Source organism: Stigmatopora argus, chromosome 1 (assembly GCF_051989625.1).
Source record: "Stigmatopora argus isolate UIUO_Sarg chromosome 1, RoL_Sarg_1.0, whole genome shotgun sequence".
Taxonomy (NCBI): Eukaryota; Metazoa; Chordata; class Actinopteri; order Syngnathiformes; family Syngnathidae; genus Stigmatopora; species Stigmatopora argus.
In genome coordinates this window covers 5,790,708-5,815,167 of record NC_135387.1, presented here as the reverse complement: position 1 = coordinate 5,815,167, position 24,460 = coordinate 5,790,708, and the positions used below count along the sequence as shown (strand labels likewise).

Below are 24,460 nucleotides of genomic sequence, written 5' to 3'. Positions count from 1 at the left end.
GTGTCCTTGCATTCGCTTTCATCTTCGTGACACTCTAGGCACTTTTTGCAAGCTTCCAGCCTTTCAATGGCACTCAACTTGTCTTTTGGTTTCAGGTTTTTGAACGTCTTGCAGAAGAAAAGCTATTCTCTGTGCCCCTCATCCCCACAGACGACACATCCCCCTTTACTCGTGGACTTGGTTGAGGTGTTGTCGAGTTCTATGAGGTCGTTGAGGGCCTTTTTGATTGTTTGGATCATGCCAATCACTTTCCCGGGTTGGTCTGATGTCAGGATGGGGACTTTATCCAGGTCTCTAACGATCTCCATGGCTATTGTTGTTTTGTTTCCAAATCTATTTTCCAGTATCCTGAGTATGTCTTCAGTGGTCTGATAGGTAGACAGTCTGAGGTCTTTGCAGATCTTCTCATCTACGCTCTCAAGGAGTTGGAGTTTTTGGGCTCACCTTGTTTCTGAAGACTTTCTCAGGTCCTTCCTTTTCCATGGATGGAAATCTCTTTTGGAGCCATATAATTTAGGAAAGGCTGGTGGCCCTAATTTTGAGAATAGGTTGCAGGGCTGGCTGTGCTGCAGGCTGTGTTTGGAGGGTTCTTTCTCTCATTCCCTCCTTCTCGGACCTTAGCACCTCTAGGTGTTCTGCCCTTCTTTCGTCGAGGTTTTACTTCTCCTGGGATCCATTTTTCCCATTCCTTGAGTCCTACCGTGAACTCATTTATGCGTCTTTTTTGCATTGCTTACTCGGAGTTCGTAGGCATCCTTATTTTCCGCAGACACTGGGGTCTCAAGAGCCCTTTTGCTGTCTGATTCTGCTTCTTTGAATGCGATCAACAGCTCGGCTTTACCATATCTATCCCAGAGATTTGATTGTACTGTTCCCCTTACCTCTGTCAACTCGGCTTTGCAGTCCACTCTGGTCTTCTCTAAGTCCAGCAGTTGCTGCTTAGCCAATGTATTTTCTGTTTCTTCCTTATTACTTCCTAGTTCAACTATGAGGCCAAGTTTGTAATTGTTTTTAGCGCAATCTACCCCTCGTGCAAGTGAATGGAGTATCTCGTATTCCTTCAGCAACTCTTGACTTTACCAGGTTTCTAGCATCTTCGCCTAGGTAAATGGCTTCATTGGCAAAGGCACTCTTTGCTGAGGCCCACTCCTGCCTCAGCAGCTCAATTGTTTTACCAGTGGTTCCTTCCGCCATGCTTGCAGTTGTTCTTTGTGATGACTGCGTTGGCTTTGACTCAAGGCCTTTAATCCTTTGTATTTGATGCCTCAGTGGTTTTCAACTGTCAAGTTGTTATGTAGTTCCCTCAATTTTTGCCCCAACTTGAAAAAAGGCCCCGATCTTCTCAACTTGACTTGACCAAGCACTAAACCCGTGCAACTGGTTTGGCCAGAAGACTTGAGGATGTCAAGTTCTTGTGTAATTCCCTCAATCTTTGCCCGAATTTGAAAAAGGCCCCAATCTTCTCAACGCATGAACAACTCAAATTTTTCCTCCATTTTACAATTTTATTTTATGGTTATAGGAAGTGATTAGGTTGTAAACCTTAAAGGAGGAAAGAAGGAAGCATGTGACATAATTCAAGTTTCAAGTTACTATGTTGATCAAAATGTTGCTCTTGAGTTTAATAGTCACATCTTGAATTTACTACAGAAATGCAGAAGAGTGTTCAAATGATAGAGTGGAAGTGAATGGGTACATTAACTGATTGAGTAAATCAAACACGAATATTCACTATACAGAGATTGGTAGTAAGAGTAATCCAAGTTAAAGGAAAACACAAAGAATGTAACTTATACAACTTATGGTTGTGAGAAACAAACTGAGCCTCAATCAGGTAGAGTCCAAGTAGTAATCAAGTTTGATCCTACCAGTTGCGTATGATCGGGAACTGAAGGGTATCTTTTGTTCCTTGGTTGCCTGTCTTGTCTTGTACTTTTTTGGGTTGGACTACTGAGTTTATATACTGGCTATGACCTGGCAGGAAGTGAGGAGAGTTTGGTTTGATTGTTTTTTTTTTTGCCCTCTCTTGGTTTGGAGGGGGCAGATGTATCTTCCGCTTAGTTGACTTGACTAGCACTAAACCCGTGCAACTGGATTGGCCAGAAGACTTGATAATGTCAAGTTCTTGTGTAATTCCCTCAATTTTTGCCCGAACTTGAAAAAGGCCCCGATCTTCTCAACACATGAATAACTCAAATTCTTCCTCCATTTTACAATTTTATTGAAGTTTATTGTGATAGGAAGTGATTAGGTTGAAAACCTTAAAGAAGGGGGAAAGAAGGAAGCATGTGAAATCATTCAAGTTTCAAGTTACTATGTTGATCAAAGTGTTGCTCTTGAGTTTACTAGTCACATCTTGAATTTACTACAGAAATGCAGAAGAGCGTTCAAATGAAAGAGTGGAAGTGAATGGGTACATTAACTGATTGAGTAAATCAAACACGAATATTCACTTTACAGAGATTGGTCGTAAAAGTAATCCAAGTTAAAGGAAAACACAAAGAATGCAACTTATACAACTTATGGTTGTGGGAAACAAACTGAGCATCAATCAGGTAGAGTCCAAGTAGTACTCAAGTTTGATCCTACTAGTTGCGTATGATCGGGAACTGAAGGGTGTCTTTGGTTCCTTGGTTGCCTGTCTTGTCTTGTACTTTTTTGGGCTGGACTACTGAGTTTATATACTGGCTATGACCTCAGGCAGGAAGCGAGAAGAGTTTGGTCTGATTGGAGTTTTTTAGTCATAAGTCTTGATCAGGTCATAGGCGCAGAACTTGAGTTGAGAATGGTGACAGCTCCTTGGAAGAACTGTCCTTGAGACTGCTTGTCTTAGCTGTTATGGCACTTTAGCACCTTCCAGAGGACAGCAGGTTGAAGTAGTGAAAGCTGAGATGCGCACAGTCTTTTATAATGCCCACTGCACTTCTAAGGCACTGGGAATCATTGGACAGGATATGTAGGGGGCAGTTGATGATCTTTTGGGCTGTGTTGATCACCCTCTGCAGGTTAGTGTTCAGTTGCTCCTTCCTGAGTACTCTCGGGAAATGTAGCCTCTGCTGCGCCTTTTTGACGAGTGTTGTGGTGTTTGCCGCCCAAGTGAGATCAGTAAAGATGTAGACTTCTAGGAATTTGAAAGTCTCCACTTGCTCCAAATCGCCGTGAAATGGGGTAGAGCGGGGTTGGTGAGCACGTGGCTCTCGAGACGCATGCGGCTTCCAGCCAAAACAAATGCGGCTCTTTGCTTCTTATCATATTTTGTACATACTGTGTCTCTTTGCCTAGTTTCATGTTTCTCTTATTTTTATTCTCTTAAAACACACTCAAATTCATCAGGGCCCATTAAAAACAAATGATAAATTTTATTTAAAAAATAATTTGGCATGTTGGATTTTTTCAATAAGTAAAGTTATCAATTATGCATTGTTATTCAAGATGCACATCCTGTGTGGAGCTCCTTGAAAGTTTGGCATCACCTGTCAAACCTAACTAACTCATCGACTTACCTACCAGTCTTGCATGCTTCTGAGACTTCACCAGAAGCACCCCTCAAAGGTCAAACATCACAAATTACTTTGGTTTGGATGCACTTACAATGCACACCTTACAATAAAAAAATATATTGTAAAAATGTTTATTATGGATATAGTTTTTTATTGATGTGGTTATATTTTGTGCATTCATTTTCATTTCAAAAGCATTTGTATAAAGAATGAATCTTCATCATAATCCCACTGTATGAGAATCCAATAAGAACAATCATTAAGAGCTGATTTTGCAAGCTCTTTGACTGATACATAAGATACAAGACCACTAGTTCAGAAAGAGCAAAAGTCAGGTGGGCAGGTGAATCGGACCTTGTAGTTGTGACATTTATTGTCAGGCTGTTGGTCATTCAAACACACAAAGCCCTGGGTGGCATCATACCTGAAAAACACATTCTCATTAAGAACAAGTTGGATTGCAAGTTTTAAGTTATTGGCATTTGTTATAGTTTATTTTAACCTATCTGTCCAAAAACTTAATGATAAAGAAAAAATGTTGGGTGAATTTGAATAATCAAATTAAAGCTGAAATTTAAATGTTGAATATTTTGGTGCAGTAATAGTTTGCAGAAGAACAACACATTTTGCGATTTTTGTCTGGGCATCTTACATTAGAAAAACCTCTCCAGTCTCATTTGCTGGGACACCAGATACTGTCATAGCCTCAACTGCCACAGGCTGAAAACAGACCTCATAAGGATTCAAACTCTGCAGCTCAATAAGAGTCTCATAATCGCCATCACCACTGGTAGGATCATCTAGGTTGAACCAGCCAGTCCTGCAACCTGTCACAAACACAATTATCTATCTATGTAGTATATCTCTGCCTATGTGCACGCATGTTTGTTTATATATGTTATAGAGATTGACCAGTGACCATCATAAAAAAAACTTACAGTGACAGAAATCCGATGGACATATCAGCTTCACTTCATAATCCATGCATTGTTTATTATTGGTCTGTTCTTTATTGAAGCATGCGAACCCAAAAGTGACGTCATTATGCCTGTTGTAGAATATATGATAAGAGGGGAAAAAAGTATGCGTCAAACCAGAGCCTTTTATTTTTATTTGAGGACTCACAATACGACATCCTCAATAAATTGGGGAGATAATCCAGGTTCCACAGTCCTCGCCACTATTTGGATTGGATTCCTGCAGACCTGACCAGGGTAAGTCTTCATGAGCCCATACAAGGATTCAACATCACCCTCGTCAAGTGTGTCATTATTACTATTTAGCCATCTTGTGTGACACTCGTGTGACACTGAAACACAAAGCAACACATTTCCCTAAGTGGTCATGGGAGTTTGTACATAAACAGTCAAGAAAATAGGTATCGTGACTAGGAAAAATTTCCAGCAGAACTTCACAGTGCTCTCAAAGTAAATGTGTTTTACACATTTTTAACTTTGTTACATTATCATTATCATTGGTCCGGATATCTTCACTGATTGGCAGAACAAAATCAGGTTGTGTTTTCACTTTCTGTAAAGAACGTATAGTGTACATTTTCTTGTGGAAATTTGTTGTGACAGGGCAGGCTGTCGGTGAGCGGCTGAGTGGTAAGCGTGTCGGCCTCACAGCTCTGGGGTCCTGGGTTCAAATCCACGTCGGGCCACCTTTGTGGAGTTTGCATGTTCTCCCCGGGCCTGCGTGGGTTTCCACTGGGTACTCCAGTTTCCTCCCACATTCCAAAAACATGCATGGTAGGCTGATTGGACACTCTAAATTGCCCCTTGTTATGGATGTGAGTTTGCATGGTTGCCCGTCTCCTTGTGCCCTGCAATCGGCTGGCCACCGATTCAGGGTGTCCCCCGCTTCTGGCCTGGAGTCAGCTGGGATAGGCTCCAGTACCTCCCGCTACCCTAATGATGATAAACCAGTTCAGTAAATGGTTCAATGTATGAATGAAAGAAACAAACGAACGAAGGAACGAAGAAACGAAGGAACGAAGGAACGAAGGAACGAAGGAACGAAGGAACGAAGGAACGAAGGAACGAAGGAACGAAGGAACGAAGGAACGAAGGAACGAAGGAACGAAGGAACGAAGGAACGAAGGAACGAAGGAACGAAGGAACGAAGGAACGAAGGAACGAAGGAACGAACGGACGAACGGATGAAAGAATGAATGGATGAAAAATTGTAATGACATACCTTCACAGAACTCTTTGGGACATGTGAATCTGACCTTATAGTCTTTACACCTCTTATCAAACTGTTCTGCATTCATACAAACAAAGCCGTATGCCGCGTCTAGGCTGAAAAAAAAGAAAATATTACAAAACAAAGTGTTGCTTTTCATGTTCACACTGGATGTTGTAATAATCATCACACGTTATAAATTTCTCCATCCCGGAATCAGAGTCTTCAGAAACAGGTTGGACTTGGATGGCTATTGGCTGAGGGCAGATCTTTCCTGGGTGCATTCGGAGGAGGTCACTGAGAAGCTCAGAATCCCCATTCCCTTCTGGGTCATCCATGTCAAACCAGTCAGTTTGGCATGCTGCAGGAATAAGAACAAAATAATAACGTCAAAATAATATGGTGTGTTGTTTTATTTACAGATGGTACCTGAACAGAACTGTCCGTAACAAGTGAACTTGACTTTATAATCTTCACAGGGACTCCCTGTTTGCTCTCTGTTGAGGCACAGAAGGCCCTCTGATGGACTGAGTCTGAAAACATATTAAATCCAATGTTAAAAGTCATTTCTTCTCCTTGGTCATCCCCAACCAGATATGAGAGTTGCAGATTTACTTTGTTTTCATAGACTATATTTAATTCAATAATTCAATCTTTTAATGTTTTATCCTTTCCAAAGATACAGCCCAATACATTTTAAAGATCTCAATCGTGTAAAAAGATTTGTGTCTTTATTAAAAAAAATGAAACAATATCTGTCTGACTATATAAAGGTTTTAACATAGCTTCTGCTCACAAATACAATAAATAATACCTAAGAGTCAAATAAAAATGTGTTATAGTAATGTCGATTCACATAACTGAATTGATATTTTAATAAGTACCAAAGTTCTTTGGCAAAAAATAGTTTAGAAATGTGTACAAATAGAAAGTCAAAACCATCATAACCACCTCAGTTGAAATAAATGCAAATATATGCATCGGATCTTTCAGACTGATAGTCGCACCTGAGAATAAGTCAGAGAACTGGCTAATCTTTAAAAACTGTGACTTAAAGACTGGAAAATATGGTATATAATGTTTTGCTTTCAAATGTATTCATTCAAAAAATATTTTGAATATGCAAATGTTTCCACATGCGTGACCAGACGTTTCGTCGAAAGACGTTTGGTCGCCGGACGTTTCGTCGCCGGACGTTTGGTCGCCGGACGTTTGGTCGCCCGGACGTTTGGTCGCCCAGACGTTTGGTAGAACGGACGTTTGGTCGCCGGGTTCGCTCCCTCTTATGAGAGGGAGAGAGACAGAGTTTACTGTTAAAGCAAGCAACCAGGTAATCTCTCGCTCTCAAAATGATAATCATGAGAGAGAGAGTGAATTTGTAATTGCATTGACAATGTAAAGGAGCATTAATATCAAAATATCGCTCGCTCCTGGCAGATCTATTGGCGTGTGTGTACATGCTATTCAGCGCCGGATTCGCTCGCTCGCTCCCGGCAGAGCAGAGAGTTTACTGTTGAAATCGATCAACCAGGTAATCTCTCGCTCTCAAAATTATCATCATGAGAGAAAGAGTGAGTTTGTAATTGCATTGACAATGTAAATACCCATTAATATCAAAATATCGCTCGCTCCCGGCAGATCTATTGGCGTGTGTGTACATGCTATTCAGCGCCGTATTCGCTCGCTCGCTCGCTCCCGGCAGAGCAGAGAGTTTACTGTTGAAAGCGATCAACCAGGTAATCTCTCGCTCTCAAAATTATCATCATGAGAGAAAGACTGATTTTGTAATTGCATTGACAATGTCAAAAAGGAATAATATCAAAATATCGCTCGCTCCCGGCAGATCTATTGGCGTGTGTGTACATGCTATTCAGCGCCAGATTCGCACGCTCGCCCCGCCCCCGGATTGGTGGACGTCCATCGCCGTCAATGGCAGCCGGACGTCCATCGCTGTCAATGGCAGCCGGACGTCCACCGCCGTCAATGGTAGCTTATTGATAATGTGTTTAATTTGGGACAATAATAGTATAAAAGAGGCAAGTTTGTCTATACCAGGGGTGGGCAAACATGACATGCGGGCCAGAATGGAAACTAAAATTGGACAGCATTTGGTCACGCAATGTAATTTATCAAACCTGGGGTTTGAAATATAAGAAAAAAGACACAATTGAAGGTGAAAAATTTATTTTCAAATTTACTTTCAACATTAAGAACCTATTATTTTTCAACGAAAGAAAGCAGTCTTTAAATTGAGAGTGATGAGCGGTATTGGAGGGTAAAGGGAAATGAATGAGGTCATTGATTTTTACTATAATTTGGACAACGTCGGCGGGCCGGATTAAAAAGCCTAACGGGCCATATGGCCCGCGGGCCGTAGTTTGAAAAACAGTACACACGCCAATACGAGCAAATCCGGGGGCGGGGCGAGCGTGCGAATCCGGCGCTGAATAGCATGTACACACACGCCAATAGATCTGCTGGGAGCGAGCGATATTTTGTTATTAATGCTTATTTACATTGTCAATGCAATTACAAACTCACTCTTTCTCTCATGATGATAATTTTGAGAGCGAGAGATTACCTGGTTGATCGCTTTCAACAGTAAACTCTCTGCTCTGCCGGGAGAGAGCGAGCGAGCGAATCCGGCGCTGAATAGCATGTACACACACGCCAACAGATCTGCCGGGAGCGAGCGATATTTTGATATTAATGCTCTTTTACATTGTCAATGCAATTACAAACTCACTCTCTCTCGCTCATGATTATAATTTTGAGAGTGAGAGATTACCTGGTTGCTCGCTTTCAACAGTAAACTCTGTCTCTCTCCCTCTCATAAGAGGGAGCGAACCCGGGGACCAAATGTCCGTTCTACCAAACGTCCGGGCGACCAGACGTCCGGGCGACCAAACGTCCGGCGACCAAACGTCCGGCGACCAAACGTCCGGCGACCAAACGTCCGGCAACCAAACGTCCGGCAACCAAACGTCCGAGTACATTTAACATGGAATCTGATCACAAAACTAACACGTGAAAACCTAAAAGAAAAGTGTCAAAGAAAAATGTATAGCATGAAAATAAACCAAGATTTTAAACTAAGTACCAGTTTTCCTACGCAAAAATATTTTTGAAATTGGCTTCGGGCCATTTGCTGCACCTGAGTAAATGTGTGCCTAGCCAAACTATGTTAAAAGGGAAATGGAAAAAAAAAAAATATATATATATATATATATATATATATATATATATATATATATATATATATATATATATATATATATATATATATATATATATATATATATATATATGTATACATATATAAATAAATATATATATATATATATATATACACTTACATACATGTGGAAGATGTTCTTTCCATGCTGAGAGTTGTTGCTGGCAACAATTTGAACCTCCATGTCCACTGGATCAGAGCAGATCCTGAGCTCATGTTTCTTTCTCAAGTCAATCAAGAGCTCAGAGTCACCTTCCCCTGAAGCATCTCTGTCATCAAACCAGGTAGTCTGGCATACTGTGGAAAAGAAATAATTGAATCTTTTCTATTCTTTTAGTATTAATGTCTGAACACTCACACAGGACCTACTTTCAGTTGCATGAATGGTAGATAAATGCAGGTCTGTAGGAAGATCATTGTTTTATGTCAATTTTTAATCTTTGGTCAGGTTTATATATGTACTACATATTACACAGCTTTAGTGAATCTATGATTTTGTTACCTGAGACAAAGAAACAGAACGCAATAGTCTGGGGAATAAATAACACACAAACTTTCATTTGTAAGTAAACACAAATTCCAGAGGAGGGAAATTAAATCACGTTACCTGAATAAGAATCATGACTCTGTTTTCACTGAAGATGACGAAGGAATGAATAAGTCTCTTAGGGTTTGCTCACAAGCTTCTGCGCCGGAGAGATGGGACGTAAGATTCATTGTAGATGATCATGCCCTCTAGATTCATCCTCTGTCCCATAGACTTCTCCCGTGGGGTTTTGTGGAGGGTGTGTGCTGCGTTTTGTGTTTCTGTGTGTCACACAATGGTTGAAGCTGACTTTTTCAGAGTCGATTACTATGACAAGAAAACCAAGTATCCATTCTTATTTTCAAATTGAATTTTTCATTCAGGCGGACCGGCGGATGAGTGGTTAGCGCCTCGGCCTCACAGCTCTGGGGTTCTGGCTTCGAATCCAAGTCGACCCACTGATTCTAGGTGGCCAGCCAATGGCAGGCAGGGCACAAGGAGACAGACAACCATTTCCGCTCACACCCATTCCTAGGGGAAATTTATACTGTTCAATTAGCCTATCATACATGTTCTGGGGATTTGGGAGGAAACCGGAGTACCTGGAGAAAACCCACACAGGCCCGGGGAGAACATGCTAACTCAACACAGTGAGGACCGACCTGGGTTTGAACCCTCGAACCCAAAACTGTGAGGCCGACGGACTAACCACTATTCCGCTAGGCTGCCCCATTAGTCAATTATATATTTTTAAAAATACAAAAAGTCAGTGTAAAAAATATCTGCTGCTTTCTGGAGCCTATCCCACCCAATCAGCCCTCAGGCACACAGAGAGACAAATGACCATCCGCACTCACAATCACACTGCCACCAGGCTGCGCCTGCCTGCACCGAAGTCAGATGAATGAAAGTGTACCGACTTTAACCGTAAAATCTTATGCGGAAATCCATGTTACCCCATTACCATAGGAACGGACCTCGAGGACCCCCTGTAATCTGATTTGTGCAGTCTAATATGCAACAATAGACCTAGGGAGGGATGTGGTACAAAGAAATGAAACCTAATGTCCTAAATATATCAGCGATCTTACAGCAATAGCTTTAATACTATCACAATATCAGCTAGACACCCCACCGCCCCACTTTGAACCCTGTGGCTTATGTCCATAAAGCTAATGTATGGATTTTACAGGCTGATATGCTGCTCTTTTTTCATGCAAATGTTTAATAGTGCAGTCTAGTACAGCGTGATCTATAAATAAATAAATAATTTTCTTGTAAAATATTGTCAGTACTTGTAGCCAGGTGTGGCACACAGTTAAAAAATGTTGGTAACTGATTTGAATGACCCAATTATTAACTATAAAGTAGCTCACTGTCTGCATACATCACGCCAGAAAAGCTTGGTGTATTCAGTATTCAGAAACATAAAAGAGGCATCATGAAATTATAGTTACACGGTTTAGCTATCGCACAGAAATAAAAGCACATATGATTTCATTGCCTTTAAAAGTTAATGTCTTTTGAAAGCTACTATCATCTCCATTGTTTTGAACATGTCAACTTACATGTCTGACACTCAATCAGGACAAACTGCCATAATCAGTAAGCACAACTGCATTTATTGGAGGATAAATGTAAAAATGATCACTCTAGGGATGACTCAATGGGTTGGAAAACAAAGCTTCACTCTTGTTTGTTGCTGTTCTGTTTATTTTGCAGGTTGCCACCTGTGGACACTAAGATGTGGTCAACTCCATTCTCATATAATTGTCCCTTTGTCATGACATTGTTACGAAAGTGCTTTTTATTTTGTAAGTGGAGTTTTTATTTCTAATTGTATCATTTACGGATCCTATGGCACTATCACCAACTTTTTTGGGAGGAGAACCTGGCGCTGTTCAACGCGTACCAAGGACTATTACAATGCAAGACAATAAGGTGTATGAAAGAGTAAACTGAATTGGGTGTAACCTGCAACGCAACACTGACTGACACTTCCTTAAAGGCTTCAGGACAAGGTTTGCACTTTCCCAGTATCATTTTCACCTGACCTACGGCATATTTTAGGAGTGCTGATTGGATGGCAACAAAATCCATCAAGGAAAATAGTAGTGATATTCAGAAACCTAAATAAAAACCACAATGTTACAAATAGCAGACAAATTTTGATTTTTATTTAAGAAACAGAAAGGATAGGGGCATGTCAGTTCAAAGTATACTGTTGGCAAACTTTTCCATCTTCCATCACTTTTCAGAATTAAAACATGAAATATAAAAAAAAATAATTTTAGATGAAAAGTGCACCTTTTGATAAGAGGTCAAACTAATAACCAGAATTTTAAAATCAAACACATCTTGCGTGACAACATTTCTGTTTAGCAACCGTGTATATATGCAAATCCAGTTTCAGAAATGTATTTTTGAGGATTCTTAACTGGATCAAAGCCTATGCTTGATCTCTAAATTACATATCAACATTCCAATAGCCATATTTTCAACTTGAGGATCAAAATTTGCAGCCTGATGTTAGGAAAAAAACATTCTGGGAGGTCTTAACCTTGAGGGTGGTGCAAGATGCAACACATGATACCCAGAGGGGGAAATACAAATGCTATAAAGCAGAATTATGAAAGAGGTAAAAATGTGAAGTATAAATAAGATTGAAGCGGCACTAACTAGCAACATGATGAATAGTTAACATTTTAAGCTCACAAACATTAGAGGGAATAAAGGATGTGGAGGAGGGCCATTCCTGATCGGAGCCATACATGTCACAGCAATAAGATACCAATTGTTGCTCATTGGTTCAACTCAAAAGCACACATTTCACTATAAAGCATCACTAAAATATCTCAAGGCACCTCTGGGCTACAATGCAATCTCGGTTGACGCAATAAGACGTACCCAAGTGGCTTTCAAAAGCTACAAATAAAATATGAAACTCCATCCAACAAGGCTGTGGTGTTAAAAACATACAATCATTTCATTGTGGAATTAAAGAACACACACGTGAGTAAATGTAAGCTAAAACATTCAGAACTCTTTTCAAACAAAATAACCTTTGCAGACAACATAATGCAGCCCCTCTCATTATACCATTTCATCTCAGTCAAAATTACTTGGTTTGTTGCATGAACAAATTTCAATGAATTAAACGCTGGAAAATGTATACGTAAATTGAAGACTTCTGCAACGCTTATTGTGTCCATATTTATTGGATTTGATTGGATAAATTTATTCATCCCGTATTCGGCAAATTTCGTTGTCGCAGTAGCAAGGGTGAGGATGCAGAAATAGGAAAGGCATTTTAGACATAAATCGATAAGTATTAATAGGTAATTATATCTATATATGTATATATATGTATATATATATGTATATATATATATATATATATATATATATATATATATATATATATATATATATATATATATATATATATATATTTCAGCAACATGCTTATTTATTTATATATTTATTCATTCATGTATTGCCTTTCCTATTCCTATATATTTGGTGGATATTACTAAATAATTTTGTATCCTTAAAAAAAACTGGCAATCCAATTATTAGAGAAAAAAACACTGTAACCACATGACTATGTGCTGTAACTTAGTCTGACATTTTGTTTAGCACCAAATATTTCTCATGTTAAAAATAAAAAAACAACTTCTTCCAAAGGTCGTGTCAAAACCTGTGATCATTTTTTCGTTGTTGATGACCCGAGGTGTGAACTCAAGCTGCATGCGGGTTTATGTGCTCCTCATCCGTAGCGAAAAGAAATATGACAACAGAAAATTGTCGACGTTATCAAGTCGGCGTTACTGTCAGGGTAACCAGAAGGAACGTGAGTGGTAAACGGGAGCTTCATGGATTAATTTGGGAGGATGACTGACACAGAAAATACAATTAAAGTCTTGAGCAATTAATGGTAGTGTGAATTTTGTCCACTAGATGAGTGAACTGTGAAAACCTCTGGATAAGCAATGTTAAATGCCAGAACAATTTCTAGGAAGTGCAGTTCGGGTTAGTTTACAAGAGCCCCCGCTCAAATATATATTCATATGCATATAAATAAAAGTTCAGTGCTGTAAAACCTCTCCGATGCCATGGTGTTTGATTTTTCATGGCTAAAACTACTGCTCAAAGTGTGTAAACGGCACCGTAATCCTTCCAGAATCAAAAAAAAGGAAGAAGAGGGAGAGAAGAAATGTTAATGCTTTTCGGTTTTGTTTTGGTTTTAACATACAGAGATCTTGTACTAACATTGGATTTTTTGGTAGCAGCTAAGCACCAAATTTGTCTCAGTCTCTCTGTACAGAGGATGTATAAAATCACTCCAGAGTCTTGTGTTTATCTCTGCGTACTGCATAAATGTAGTGTATTTTGGAGTTTTGTCTTTTTTACGTGTTCAGTGTGTATGTTCTACGACGTGCATGGCTGCACATTAACGCTGTCAGCTGCATGGGCTTGCAGATCGACGATCTGGACCCGCTGATCATCTGGGCGGGCGTTCCTAATTGATAGGTTCCTCACACACCCCTTTATTCCAGAAGAAAACTTCCCACCAGTCATGGCTGCCATGTTTGGAGCTCCACCTGTTACACATTCAAAAGACTCATTTACTAATAGCCAATGAATGTCAGCTTGTGTAACCCCACGGGGTTCACTCACCAAGATAAAGATGGCCTTTTGTGTTGACAATGATGCTTTTTCCTTTTGACTGACCATGTTGGGCGGCTCCTCCATCAATTTGGATGTAGCCATCTTTTCCAGTCCTGAAAATCAGGGAAAAAGACACAACTTGTCTTGTCTATACATTTTAGGCAAAGGAACTACAAGGTTTTGGTACCCATTTTTACCACGGAGTTACTGCGTTACACCTCCTTTTTCTGCTGAGGAATTGGAGTATGTAGGTGTCGCAAGTGTTTAGTAGATGATCAAAAGACTTTGGTGGTTGGGTGGATGTAATATCTTAACTATTTTCCTGTTGCAAATTTATTAGCTCCTTGGGCTTGATTTTTACCCCACTTTTCTTTTATGCATTTTTAAATTCCAGACTGAGGCGGCCGGGTGGCGCGAGAGGTTAGCACATCGGCCTCACAGCTCTGGGGTCCTGGGTTAAAATCCAGATCACGTCCACCTGTGTGTAGTTTGCATGTGCCTGCGTGGGTTTCCTCCGGGTACTCTGGTTTCCTCCCACATTCCGAAAACATGCATGCTAGGCTGATTGGATACTCTAAATTGCCCCTAGGTATGGGTGTGAGTGTGCATGGTTGTTCTTTGTCTCCTTGTGCCCTGCGATCGGCTGGCCACCGATTCAGGGTGTCCCCCGCCTGTGGCCCGGATTCAGCTGGGATAGGCTCCAGCACCCCCCGCAAACCTAAGGAGGATAAAGTAGTTCAGAAAATGAGATATATATACCTGACTGCTTTAACTTTATGCCATTTTCCCTCGTTGATTTTCACCCTGGACATGATCTTTGCCTCGCCACTTCCCAACTGGTAACTGAAAAAATCGAAAAAAATCATCATGACTGCCAGACAAAGCAATAGAATTATATATATTTACAAAACTGCCAAGCCAAACCTGAAAATGAGGTATCCATTGTGAATTCCGAGACTAATAAAGTCCTTGCCTTTGCTGTCTTCTCCTAGTTCCTGGAAGTTAGCATGTTTAGTGTTTTAAATGAGACTGAAAAAAACTCATTTAATCATTTGAGCAACTGTTCCTAGAAGAATGTTTTTTTAAATATGTCAAAAAAATAAATAAAAACGTATTACAACTATAATCATTAACATGGAAGTGTGATATTACAAACAAAGTGGCGATGAGTACAAATTAGTATGCAAAAGGTTGTGTCGGCTCATGCCAAATAAGAGTGTATCATGTTGGAGTGGATACCTTTATACTAGCATGCAGCATTCGCAAATTGAGTGTGCCATTGGTTTCCTGAAGGAAATGGATGGTAAATTAGAGAAGCAGCATGCATTAAATAGACAGAACATGCCCACAGAAGGTCCAGCCTAGGAAAATGCTTGGGAAACAGTCAGATGAACGAAAACAGCAGTGCATTGACACGGAAGTGACATTACAGGCATGAACATTGATATTAACATCAGCCTCGTTAGAGGCAATTCTTCAATAGGTCAGTCAAAAGTAATGGACAACGGTGAGTTTAGAATGAAGAGTAATTGAAAACTAAGATAAGGACTTACAACTCCTTGCCATAGGATCAGACCCTCAGAAGAGAGAGTATTGATCTCCAATTCAATAGTCTCCAGTGAGTCATGTCCCCTAAAGCATAAGAAAAGGTATAATTTTTATGTAATCATAAGACTAGGATACTTTGAAGAAATCTGAAAGCAAATAAATTACCTTCTTTGCAAAATGGATTTAGGCAAGGCAATGTATCCATCACTTTGAAAATGAGCTGCATACTGATAGGGAGAGTCTATATGCGAAAGGAACAAAATGCACAAATCAATACTACAGCATTTAAATAAAAGCCAAGCTTTTCATCTTCTCTGTTATGGCGCTCTCCAGTGGTAAAAAATATTTTGAGACTGAGAGAGACATGGAAAATTGCATACTTGATGTGATCAAGAATATTTGTTGCCTTACAACCAGAAAATATGATGACATTCATTAATTTCAGGACTCAAGAGTTTGTGACAATTTTTTTAAATCTCTAAAAAGTACCAAACCTGTCAGGCAGAATTAACCACCTTTATGACCAAAGTCAACTTACAAATCAGATAAAAAAGTTCTGCTACCAAATCACATCTGCAACCACCAGAAACTGTGACTCCATGCAGAAAATAAATCACCCACCACAGACCACAATCAGAGCTATAATTTGTTAATAGAAGTGCATACGTGAAAGACATTCATTTTTTAGATTTAGTGTTTCAGGGGGACAAACAATATTCGATCTTTAGTTGTCATCCATAGGCAGAATAATGATCAGAGTGGTTATCTTATAAAATGACATGATGAAAAAGAATTTGAAGGAATTAAAAAAAAAAAAAAAAACAGTTCCTTTTGCTTTTAGTGCAGATTGCCCCTTCCCAGCTTTCCAAATTATGTACGAGTTGGAATGCAGGCATATGTTGGGTATGTGTGAGGAGGTTATGGGGCCCCTCGACCTCAGATGCGTTCCTGTTAGTCACGGTCAGGTCAGTCAGACTCAATATTCATATACTGTACCATTAGCCTCGCTAGATTCTGAATTCCACGCGGCCTGAGTGAGGCTGAACAGCTGGCCTGTGAGTGTAGGATATATAGCCATGAGATGAATCCGAGAATAGGACAGAGTGAATCACTGATAGGGATATATGTCAGTATTCTGTGCAATAATACCTATGAGAGCCGCTTGTGGTTTCGACTGGTAAATTTGGATCATTAACATGCTCTTTTTCTGACTCCACCATGTAAACATGCAAGATTATCAATCCATTTAATACTCACTTTCTTCACAGTTGAGGCCCGTGTATCCCGAGTGGCATAAACAGCGACCGCTCACACAGCTGCCACCATTTTGACAATCATTGTCCGTCTGGCACACATCTTTCACAATCTCGCAGCGCTCACCTGCAGCCGAAAAGAATTTTAAATACGAGAAGATAATTCTTGAAAAGACTTTACAGGAACAGACAAAACATTATCACATGCATTGTCGAAGAAAAAATCTTCATTCATTCATTCATCTTCCGTACCGTGAATCCTCACAAAGATCGCGGGGGTGCTGGAGCCTACCCCAGCCGACTTCGGGCTGGAGGCGGGGAACACCCTGAAGTGGTGACCAGCCGATTGCAGGGCACGGGGAAATGGAAAACCATTCACACACACACTCATACCTAGGGGCAATTTAGAGTGCCCTACAATGCATGTTTCTGGAATGTGGGAGGAAACAGGAGTACCCGGAGAAAACCCATGCAAGCCCGGGAAAAACATGCAAACTCCACACAGGAGGACCGACCTGGAGTCGAACCCAGAACCTGTGAGGCCGACACACTAACCACTCATCCGCCGGGCCGCCTTTCACCACAACATCCATTCTTCTATTTTCAAAGACGGATTTTACAGTTTATTTGTGCATTCCATCTTATAAAATCACAACAAATATCACAAATGGGCCACGCTTGAAATTTCGCTCTACATTGCTAAAGATAGTTTTTGCCCGAGAACGAAGACTTCATCCCCAATCCTCTGTGCGGCTGTACCCCAAAAATTAGTTCCTTGGGCAGCCATGAGAGCAAGGCGAAGTATGTTGAGGTCCAAACATGCTTGAACCAACCATAGCGGGTAGTGCTATGCGGGTTCATACTTAGCAATCTCAATGTGATTGATTTGACACTGTTATTGACACGATAAATTGAGAGCAATAGTTTTTAACAATACAATTCTCATTATCAGACGTCTATTTGCGATTTGCATACATAAATACTTTGAGCAACCATCTTTCACATCAAAGTCAAGTGAAGACAGATATTTAAAGACGGACAATATATATTTTTAAATTCTTACAAACCTTCAAATCCATCCTTACAAAGGCACTGGTACTCATACTCAGCGTTGGGCATGCAGTGACCTCCATTCAAGCAGGGCCGTCGGTCACAAGGGCCAGTGTCAACACACTTGCGGATTGCTCTACTCGCTGTAAAACTGTAGGATAGATCCACCTTCTTGTTGTTGATCAAAACCTAAGTAGGGAAGTCCAGAACATTTCAAACCAGAAAATCCATAAAAATCCCACAATGTAGTGGCTGCTCTCTTTGATTTGGCATAAAGATATCTCACCTCTCCAATGCACCCCTCGAATGTCTTGCTGACATTTGCAGGCTTTGGCAGGATCTCCATGTTGGGGACACCTCCAAGGAACATTGGGGTGTGGATGTTGAGTCCCTGGGCTTTCCCAGGGGAAGTCTTCCTTTCCAATGAGCCATGGTCAACTCTGAGGTGACCATCCCGCATGTTCCGTTCAGCCACAACTTTGTGCCACTGGCCCAGTGAAACTGGTTCTGGACTACGAAGGATCGCCTGGCCTGAAAATCAAGAAGAGAAAAACATCAGTAAATGCCAATATTTTTCGCATGTAGAGAAAAATAACCGGTGTAAGATCTTTTTAAATGTCAGTACTATTTTAGGTAATGAAATTCAAATATTTTAGATTTCCCCGCCTACTCGGCATGCACAGGATCTACACTCTTTTGGACCCAGGAATTGAAGCAGGCTTTGTCCGAGTTCCCCATGGGGTTAAAAGACTTTTTGCTCTGTGAAACTGTCTTTCACATAAAGGTTATGTATACTTGCTGTTGTGCATTGCTTTAAACAGAATAGATGGAATACGTTTTTTGGTGACTAAAATCGAAAGCAGGTTAAGAAACAATATTAATAACTAAATTTGCATCATTATATTTGCAAAAAAATGTATTCTATTGAGCTGGCTCATGTTTTTTTTAAGCTATGGAAAGGTTCATGGTTCCAAACCCAAAAGGCCATATTGTGCATTGACAACTTGCACATGCCTACCACAAAATAATAATAATAATAATCGGACATAGGCTTTGTCAACCTCATTGACTCAACAGAAGCCTAATTGTCATCATACCCAGCTGCGTATAATGAAATTGGTAAAAAATCTACCACAGTCCACTTTACCTGTGCCCAGTTCATATTTGAACTCAACATGCCCATCTGCCAAGTAGATAGCCACAAAGTCCTCCACTTTCATTTTCTTCCCTCCGCAGAAAAACATCAGACCATCTCTCTCGATGGGTTTGAACTCCATTTCAACCCGCAGGTCATCATGCACGTTGGTCAACGGAGGATAGGAGATGTATGACTCATCCCCAGTGAAAAGCGGAGTGGTAATCAATTCCCCTTAGGAAGAAGAGAGCGATAGGAACATCAGCCTATAAGTCTATTTTAAAACATAAGCAAAATTCCTACCCTCAATCAAGTCTACTACATTATCAGTGAAACTCATTGTTCAGATGATCCAACAACCCACCCACCCCCCAAAACAAATTAATCCTTAAAAAAGAAAGCATTAAAGCATACACTGGTAGGATTTATATAAATAAGAAGATGCCTTCATTTCCTTACCATCCATGCATTTGTTTCCAAATTTGCCCAGGTGGCAGCGACAATCATACCCCAGACCATTTTGCCGATTAATACAAGTAGCGTCTGGTCCGCAGGCCTCTGCGGCAAGACAAGTCACAAAAGGTCAAGGATGTCGCATACTCAATTATAGAGTTTGGTATGTAGTTAACATGTACCTGAGTGGCAGTGAAGAGATGAGTGGTGCTGGCAGTTGCTTCCAGTGAATCTTCTGGGACAGCTGCATGTATACAAACTGGTATCCGAGTCCTCGCACTTCCCTCCGTTCTGGTTAAAAAAAATATATATATATGATTTAAGAGTAGTGAAAAAATTCCAAATGCAAATGAGAGGCTGACCTGGCATGGATGATCTTTGCAGGTGGGACAGTTCGTTACACCGGTGGAGGTGCGATCTAGATCCTTGAAGATGACTTCCTCGCCTTGAATGACCAGCTGGCGAAGGCAACCTGCACATGTACGAGTTATGTAAGGTGAAAAACATGTTGTCTCTGTCACATGTTTGTCAGAGTTTACTTTGAATTCCTACCGACAAAGCCAGTCTTGATCCCGGCTGTTTTGGCCACATCAGTGAAGTTGGGGTAACCACCAACATGTAGCTCCTCATTCAAATCCAAGCCTTTGAACTTGCCCTGAGAAGATAAAAAAAGAAGCGCTAAGTATAAACTACATGCTGGAATAGCATTTATGTCAATTGAAGTACCTGTGAGCTGCCATTGATAGGCTCCCCTTCATCCACTCTGATGTAACCCAGGGTGAGGTTGCGATACAACTCTACTGTGTGAAATTCTCCTAATTTGACAGGGTTGGGATCACGAATGGTGGCCATTCCCGAACCCACGTCAAACCTATGAAAACAGTAAATGTTGGAGCTGTTAATGTTCAGTTAATCTTTAATAATCACATTAAAGCAATTCTAAAAACTGACCTGAACTCTAAACGGCCACCTACAAGGCCTAAAGAAATAAAGTCTGCTCCTGTAGTTCTCTTCTGACCATTGTAAATGATCATACCTGTGTGTGAAAAAAAAAAATCAGATAATGTGAATAACACAACCTGGGTAAATATGTAATTCATTAACAAATTATAAACAATAAAGAACACAAGATGGTGTGATATACTTAAAGCTACATTGTTTACTACAGGCTTGGTAACACTAATCTAAAGTTAAATTATAAACTATTTATTTGAACAATGTATTCTATAATTTATTCATGGGAAAATAATTAAACTAAAATCATAACATTCATTAACTAATTAATTTTAATTGAGTGTAAGGTTAAGAAATATTGTATTGCAGCAGCATAAACATACAGTCAGGAGTATAACGTATTCATTCATTCATTCATTTTCTGAACCGCTTATCCTCACTAGGGTTGCAGGGGGTGCTGGAGCCTATCTCAGCTGAGTTCGGGCCAGAGGCAGGGGACACCCTGAATCAGTGGCCAGCCGATTGCAGGGCACAAGGAGACAGACAACCATTCGCGCTCACACTCATACCTAGGGGCAATTTAGAATGTCCAGTCAGCCTACCATGCATGTTTTTGGAGTATGGAAGGAAATCGCAGTACCCGGAGAAAACCCACGCAGGAGAACCTGCAAATTCCACACAGGTGGACATGACCTGGATTTGAACCCATGACCCCAGAGCTGTGAGGCCGACATGCTATTATATCTGACACTGTAGTAGTGAAATGTTGAATTTCATTAATTATTAGGGATTAAGGATTCAATTTGTCCAAACTAACCTCTACTGTGTTTTACCAATTGACCGAATAAAGTGATCTAAATTGCTTTTAATTGAATGAAGTCATTCAGTTGTTTGTTGAAGTGTTTTGTGTATCAATTAATTAATGAGAGTGATTGTAACTTTTCTGTGGCTGGATGGCAAAAAGCATCATGCCATGATCAAGCAAGTGGCAGGCAAACCAATATCAAAGTATCTTATGACATAACTGGCCGCATTTCTAGGGCAGACACTTTCATGTTATAAGTTCGACGTGCGTTTTGACATGCCGGGAACACATGCACTCATGCGAGAATCTAACTGTAAGTGTCTGTTTGGAATATTACTGATACATTACAAAAGTAGATTCACATCCACCTACAATTTTATTTCTACATTTATATTTCTAATCAGTTTTCAGCTTTTTCCCTAAACACCAGACCGTGACACCCCAGTTTGATAATATTGCCATAAAGAAATCACGAGAACAAAGCACCATGCAGCATATAGGCATCAATCTCATGGCAACAAAAGCAGCTCTGAGCTTAAGAGCAAGATGTGAAAGCTGGATGCAGCTTTGTGCTTCAATTCCTGAAGATTCAAGCACTGACACTCACCAGCATACAATATGAGACCTTCCCACCGCAGGGGAGGTGGGCAAGTAGGAGAAAGAGACGAAGATGGAATGACATTATATATGAGACAATACAAAAACATGTTGACAACAATACAATGCAGAGGCCAGAATATTCTTGGGGAAGAAAACACAACTCACCATCAACATTGTCAGGCCGAAAATTGATTTTGATGCTAAAAGCCTTGTAGGCGTTTTTGATGGTGGGTAAGGTTAGATAGGACAGTGGCTCTTGGGCAAAGTAAGGCATCACTCTTTCTAAAAAAAGACATCAAATGATAGTTAGAAAAACACACGTTGTGTTATGAAAACATTGCAGACCAACCGTGGACATCCAGTCTGGTGAATGCTTCTACTTTGCCTTGCTTGTTTGATGCGGTGCACACGTACGTCCCTGAATCGCTATGCGAGATGCGAGGCACCGTCAGCACATTAACTTTTTGGAAGCACTTGGGAGGTAGTTCACCTCCAAGCTAAAAGTGGAAAGCATTGACATACAGAGTATAAGGATGGCCACCCACTCTCAACATTTTCTCTAAATAGAGCAGTTCATGAGGATTACTTTTTCCCTTTTAATGAGCCAGATTAAGATTGAAATGCATAAACATACAATCAAGGCAATCTCATCTTGGTTACCTTGGCCCATTTGATTTCTGGTATAGGATATCCTGATGCCATGCAAGGCAAGACAGCGTCAGACCCAACAGTCACCTCCTTGGTTTCAGGAAGTGCAGAAATTTGAGGAAGTGCTATGAAACAAAGAAACAAACAAACAAAATTAAATTATGGGACAATCACAAGCAAGAATAAGAATCATATTTTTACTACGTGACTCATTTTATTTGAACAAAAGGTAAACATACATTCATACGTATACAACACAAAAGCGAATCCATTTCACTTTCACTGTATCCGTACCTGACTACCAGCAATATAGCCAAACAAAATTGTGTGCAGAAAGAAGTCCAGCAATTTATCAAGTCATCTAGTCTCACCCCTTAATCCTCACCATGATGTGTCATTTAAATTCACCCTGAAGCCCTGTTTGGCTCTAACCAATTATTATGTAGGTACGTACTAAAGAAATTGCTATAGCAGACAAATCACACCATTAACCACAAAAGTTTAAAATAAATAAATAAAACGCACAAAGAAACTACAAAGCAGTGAGCAAACTTAACATGATTTTAAACTGAGCTCCTATGGAGTTCTAACCTCTTTTGAAATGTGACTAGGCTGTAACGTGACCAATGTTGCAATCACTTTTCTTTGGTGTTTAGACAGAATACCTTATAAGTGCCTAAAAACCAAGTAACGTATTTTTCAGACTTTAAGTGGCACTTTTTTTACAGTTTGTCTGGGCCCGCGACTAATATTCAAGTGTGACTTATTCATTCGTTCATTTTCAGAACCGCTTAACCTCACAAAGGTCGTGAGGGGCGCTTGATTTTTATCTCACTTTTCTTTTATGCTTTTTTAACTTATAGCAGGGGTCCCCAAACTTTTTCCTGTGAGGGCCACATAACCTTTCCCTTCTCTGATGGGGGGCCGGTGTCAGTTTGTAACAGAAAAAGTGTGACGATCGTAGGGGAGCTCAAAAAATTTATTGTTTTCCAGAAAGCCACACAACCAAATAACCCTTTCCAGGTTCTTTACAGAAAAAAAGTCAGGAAACAAATAATAACACTATTAATGAAATAAATAATAACTAAATAACCCTCTCTGAGTTCTTCACAGAAAAAAACAGGAAATAAATAACACTATTTATGAAATAAATAATAACTAAATAACTCTCTCTGGGTTCTTCATAGAAAAAAAAAGCCATGGAACATTAACTTTCTGTTGTGCCATGCACAATCTTCTCCCTTTGCTCTGAAGTTTATGCACGACACCACAACCGTCATTACAGAATCCCACGTCAACATTTTGCAGCACAGTGCTTGCTGGTGAATTTGGCAGTGGACTCGTAGCGGGGCGATGAGACCCCTTTTTTCCAACTCCCGGTTCATGCGTCCCATTATTAGACCGCGAGTTTCAGCCACCATGCTAGGAGCCCCGTCAGTCGTGATGCTAGCTAGCTTTAACCAGTCCAGGTCCAACTTCTCCATGGTTTGGCACACTTTGTCAAAAATATCCTCTCCTGTTGTAGTCCATTTGAGACTTTGGAGGGCTGCCAGATCCTCGCAAATCTCAAAGTTTGCGCTAACTCCACGAATAAAAATGAGCAGTTGCGCTGTGTCTTGCACGTCCGTGCTTTCATCCAGTGCTAATGAAAAAAAGTCAAATTCTTTCGTCTTCTGCTGCAGCTGGGCATATACATTACTCCCGATTTCTTCAACGCGTCTGGCGATTGTACTCGCCGACAGACTTACGGCATTAAATGCATCTTTCTTCTCGGGACACACTTCCTCCACGACAACATCAATACGTTTCTTAAAAAACTCTCCGTCAGTGAAAGGCTTACCGTTGCTTGCTATCAGTTTAGCAACCCGAAAGCTGGCCCGAACGGATGCCTGGTT

The 24,460-nt window shown here is 40.4% G+C and overlaps 1 protein-coding gene across 1 annotated transcript in view; it reads right to left on the bottom strand.

Moving 5' to 3' along the window:
- Positions 1–11,603: 11,603 nt before the first annotated feature.
- hspg2 (heparan sulfate proteoglycan 2) overlaps positions 11,604–24,460 on the bottom strand; it is an 89,263-nt gene continuing 76,406 nt past the window's right edge. Inside the window, exons 66-87 of the mRNA XM_077608986.1 lie at positions 22,578–22,690; positions 22,267–22,414; positions 22,083–22,199; positions 21,925–21,942; positions 20,510–20,594; positions 20,285–20,429; positions 20,111–20,213; positions 19,921–20,030; positions 19,741–19,849; positions 19,565–19,663; positions 19,118–19,339; positions 18,257–18,501; positions 17,988–18,159; positions 16,925–17,047; positions 16,664–16,720; positions 15,833–15,908; positions 15,673–15,751; positions 15,359–15,406; positions 15,044–15,114; positions 14,879–14,962; positions 14,129–14,232; positions 11,604–14,052 (exon numbers count right to left, since the gene is read on the bottom strand). Of these exons, the coding sequence (XP_077465112.1) occupies positions 13,880–14,052; positions 14,129–14,232; positions 14,879–14,962; positions 15,044–15,114; positions 15,359–15,406; positions 15,673–15,751; positions 15,833–15,908; positions 16,664–16,720; positions 16,925–17,047; positions 17,988–18,159; positions 18,257–18,501; positions 19,118–19,339; positions 19,565–19,663; positions 19,741–19,849; positions 19,921–20,030; positions 20,111–20,213; positions 20,285–20,429; positions 20,510–20,594; positions 21,925–21,942; positions 22,083–22,199; positions 22,267–22,414; positions 22,578–22,690 (2,501 nt within the window). The 3' untranslated portion in view covers positions 11,604–13,879. The remainder of the gene's footprint in view (positions 14,053–14,128; positions 14,233–14,878; positions 14,963–15,043; positions 15,115–15,358; positions 15,407–15,672; positions 15,752–15,832; positions 15,909–16,663; positions 16,721–16,924; positions 17,048–17,987; positions 18,160–18,256; positions 18,502–19,117; positions 19,340–19,564; positions 19,664–19,740; positions 19,850–19,920; positions 20,031–20,110; positions 20,214–20,284; positions 20,430–20,509; positions 20,595–21,924; positions 21,943–22,082; positions 22,200–22,266; positions 22,415–22,577; positions 22,691–24,460) is intronic.